The following is a 3,164-nucleotide window of genomic DNA, read 5'->3' on the forward strand; positions in this document are numbered from 1 at the left end:
AACCATTGACTAGATAATGATGCCCTTTACTGAGGATGGGAAGGCAAGGCTGGAGTGTGGAATCTGGAGGTACTTGGGCATCATGAGTTTGAGATGCTTGTGAGACATCCAAGCGGAGATCCAGTAGGCAGGTGTATGCATGAGTGTGGAGTACGGACTGGGGATATCAGGTAGGCAGGTGACCTTTAAAACTTAGGGAGGGAGATTAGACAGAGACCAGAAGCGGGCTGGGTTGGAAGAGACACTACCAAAGGGACTGAGAAGGGCCAGGGAGGTGTGAGGAATATCGGAACAGAGGGCCCCAGGAGGTAGGAGAAGAAAGGGGTTCAAGGAGGCAGGAGCAGGATCCCTGCTATTCTACAGAGTGGTTCTTGGAAATGCTCTTATTTTGTGATGACCTTAGGCCAAAAGCCGCCTAGCTCTCAAGTTACATATATCCTTTCCTTAAAACTTAGGAAGTGAAATTGAAGAAAAGTACAAAACAAGTAATGCTTTCTGATAGCGCTCTAACTTTTTGTTGGTGCCAGTTTCACAAACTTTCAGAACATCATAGTTTTCTCTCTCATTGTAGGAGAACAAACAAGATGGGAGAATCCTGAGGGGCTCACAGAGAGCCCGAAGGAAAAGACGCGGTGATTCGGCTGTGTTAAAGCAGGGTGAGTCGATGAAGACAAGGCTTTACTTGCAACTTTATGAAACTTAAAATATTTCATGTGGGTAGACGTCTTAGTCTTAGTTGTAATGCACATTAGGGCAGCTAAAGTATTACTTTGGGATTTTTTAAAATTAAATTTTATCAGTAAAGATTATAGTTTTGAAGAAATAGGTAAGGGAAAAATGGAAGTTAGTAACTTTCGAATAGTGTCCGGGCAAACACGAGAACACCTTACTTTATGTGAGCATCAAGTAGGTTTCATCTATTTCTGCACTTTTACTAACACTTATGTTCTTGTTCATTTCCTAAGAGTGTAAGTTTTAAGTTTTTAATGTTTTCGCTCAAACCACAGTCTCCTAATATGGTACCTTTTTTTTTTCCATTGTTCCTCTGGCAACACTTTATTCTCAGAGGAATCCAGTCCTCAGGCCCTTCCCTTGAACACTTGAGTGGATGAGCTCCCACCTCATTCAGCATGGACCTCACGTCATTCTCCTAGAGCCCCAGTGTCCTCTGCTGGGCCTTTCCCCTTGACCTGCCACATCGGCCTGGCCAGGCCTTCATGTTAGGTCACTCCACTCGCGCAGCCCCAGTTCCGCCCCGCCCAGTCATGTTGTCCCTACAAATCAGGACTATGAACCCAGTGTTCCTCTTCTGTGATGGATGCATTCCTTTGCTTGTTCATCTTTTAAGCCTTGAAAGAAAAGCGTTTGAAACATTTCAACCTGCCTCAAGCACACAGCCTAACTTTTACCATTGGGGGAGATGGCTTCTAGTTTATGTCACTGAGATTAAAGGGAATAAATTCTCAGTTACTCAGCACTTTGTCTCAAAGATGTCATTAATCTTTCTCTCCCTTCACCTTCATTTCTATTCTCAGGGCCATGTCCCCTGTGGGACCTTGTTTCTTTAGTCATTTACTTTTATTCCTTAGCAATTCAGACTTTTTTCTCTTCGTGAGCTCCACCCTAGCTGGTTCAGATCTCATCCCTAAAATACATTTCCCCCAATTTTGTTACCTACCAAGCTTTTGCATTTTCCTTTTATTTCCATTATTTGCCAAGTTAATCCCAAATAAAATTGGTGTTAGCTGACACCGTATCTTTATCACATATATTCGTTTGCTGCTCAAAATCTGTCCCTCACTGAATCGATTTTCTTCCCTTTTACCCCAATTGGCAGCCATTCCCTAGCCACTCAGTGCACTGGCCATTTCTAGTTTTCAGCTTCTTGATTTCTTAGTTTTTGAGCATCCTGCTTCTAGAAGCACCTGCTTCCTGTAATTTCCATGGTACTCTTCTGTTTTGATTTTCCGCTGCGTCGTCTTCCTTTACTCTGAGTTCTTCTGAGTCTTTCTTGTACCCTCATAGCTGCAGATACACACTGCAGTTCACTGCTTCGCTCTCATTTCCTTGGAAGAGGAGCCAAGACAGGAGGCTGAGAACACCAGCTGTGGGAGTAAGAGAAGAGCCAGGCCTAGTGGTATTTAGGGAAGTGAGAGTTCACAGTGCACATCTGTGAATGTTTTAGACTTGGAGATTCTGTCATCTTAATCTCACTTGCCTTTCAGGTTTGCCTCCTAAAGGAAAGAAGGCCTGGTGCTGGGCGTCCTACCTGGAAGAGGAAAAGGCTGTGGCAGTGCCAGCGAAGCTATTCAAGGAGGTACGGCTGCTCTGGAGAGCGCTGTGTCTGACGGCACGGGGCTGCCGTGCTATCTGGAGTCGGCACTGCCATGTCCGCTGTCTGTTTAGGACCTGTGACTTGGGATGATTTCTCAAGCATATTGTTTTGCCTGTGTGTGTTTATGTGGAGGGGTACCTGCAGGGCCAGCTAGCACCAATACATGACCCCTCCCTCTCCCCCAAGCTGTGTGCACAGGCACATAGCTATACACATGCTCTTTTCTCTCAGCGTTTACCAGCTTTCATTCAATTTTAAGAGATATTTCTGCTATTACTAAAAAACTAGTAGATAAAGAAAAACTGGCATGAAATTTCATGTCAACATGAAGGCTTTGGGAGAATAGAAATGCGTTACTGAGGTTTACATAATATCACAACAAAAATCTAAAAATGAATTACTATATTTTATTAACTATAGTGAAAATATTGTATCATAAGTAATTTAAAATCAGTTAAAGGTATAGACGCCAAGTGTAATTCTAGCTAGGAGCTGCTGCTCCGGGGCTAAAACAGGGGTCAGCAAAGGGCCTTTCTATAAAGGGCCAGAGAGCAAGCATTTTAGGCTTTGTGGGCATCTGGTCTCGGGTGCTACAGCTCAGCTCTGTTGCTGTAATGAAAGCAGCCATAAACAATATGTAGGTGAATGAATATGGCTGTATTCCAATAAAACTTTAATTACAGATGGTGGCCTAGATTTGACCCATAGACTATAAGTTGACTCCTAGCTTAAATTATGTAATATTTAATCATAGTATGTAATAAGTCTGCCATCAATATCTTATTATATAGGTAGGAATTTAGGGATTTTTTAAAACGTATGTCAAATA

At 43.0% G+C, this 3,164-nt stretch overlaps 1 protein-coding gene across 4 annotated transcripts in view; it reads left to right on the plus strand.

Annotated features, from left to right (window-relative positions):
- Positions 1-3,164, plus strand: part of L3MBTL3 (l(3)mbt-like 3 (Drosophila)) — a 93,961-nt gene that overhangs the window by 37,312 nt on the left and 53,485 nt on the right. For all 4 annotated transcript variants that reach the window (XM_015557832.1, XM_015557834.1, XM_015557835.1 and 1 more), the window contains 2 exons: positions 572-656; positions 2,226-2,317. In XM_015557832.1, the coding sequence (XP_015413318.1) occupies positions 572-656; positions 2,226-2,317 (177 nt within the window). The remainder of the gene's footprint in view (positions 1-571; positions 657-2,225; positions 2,318-3,164) is intronic.

Source organism: Myotis davidii, unplaced genomic scaffold (genome assembly GCF_000327345.1).
Source record: "Myotis davidii unplaced genomic scaffold, ASM32734v1 scaffold147, whole genome shotgun sequence".
In the NCBI taxonomy this organism is placed as follows: domain Eukaryota; kingdom Metazoa; phylum Chordata; class Mammalia; order Chiroptera; family Vespertilionidae; genus Myotis; species Myotis davidii.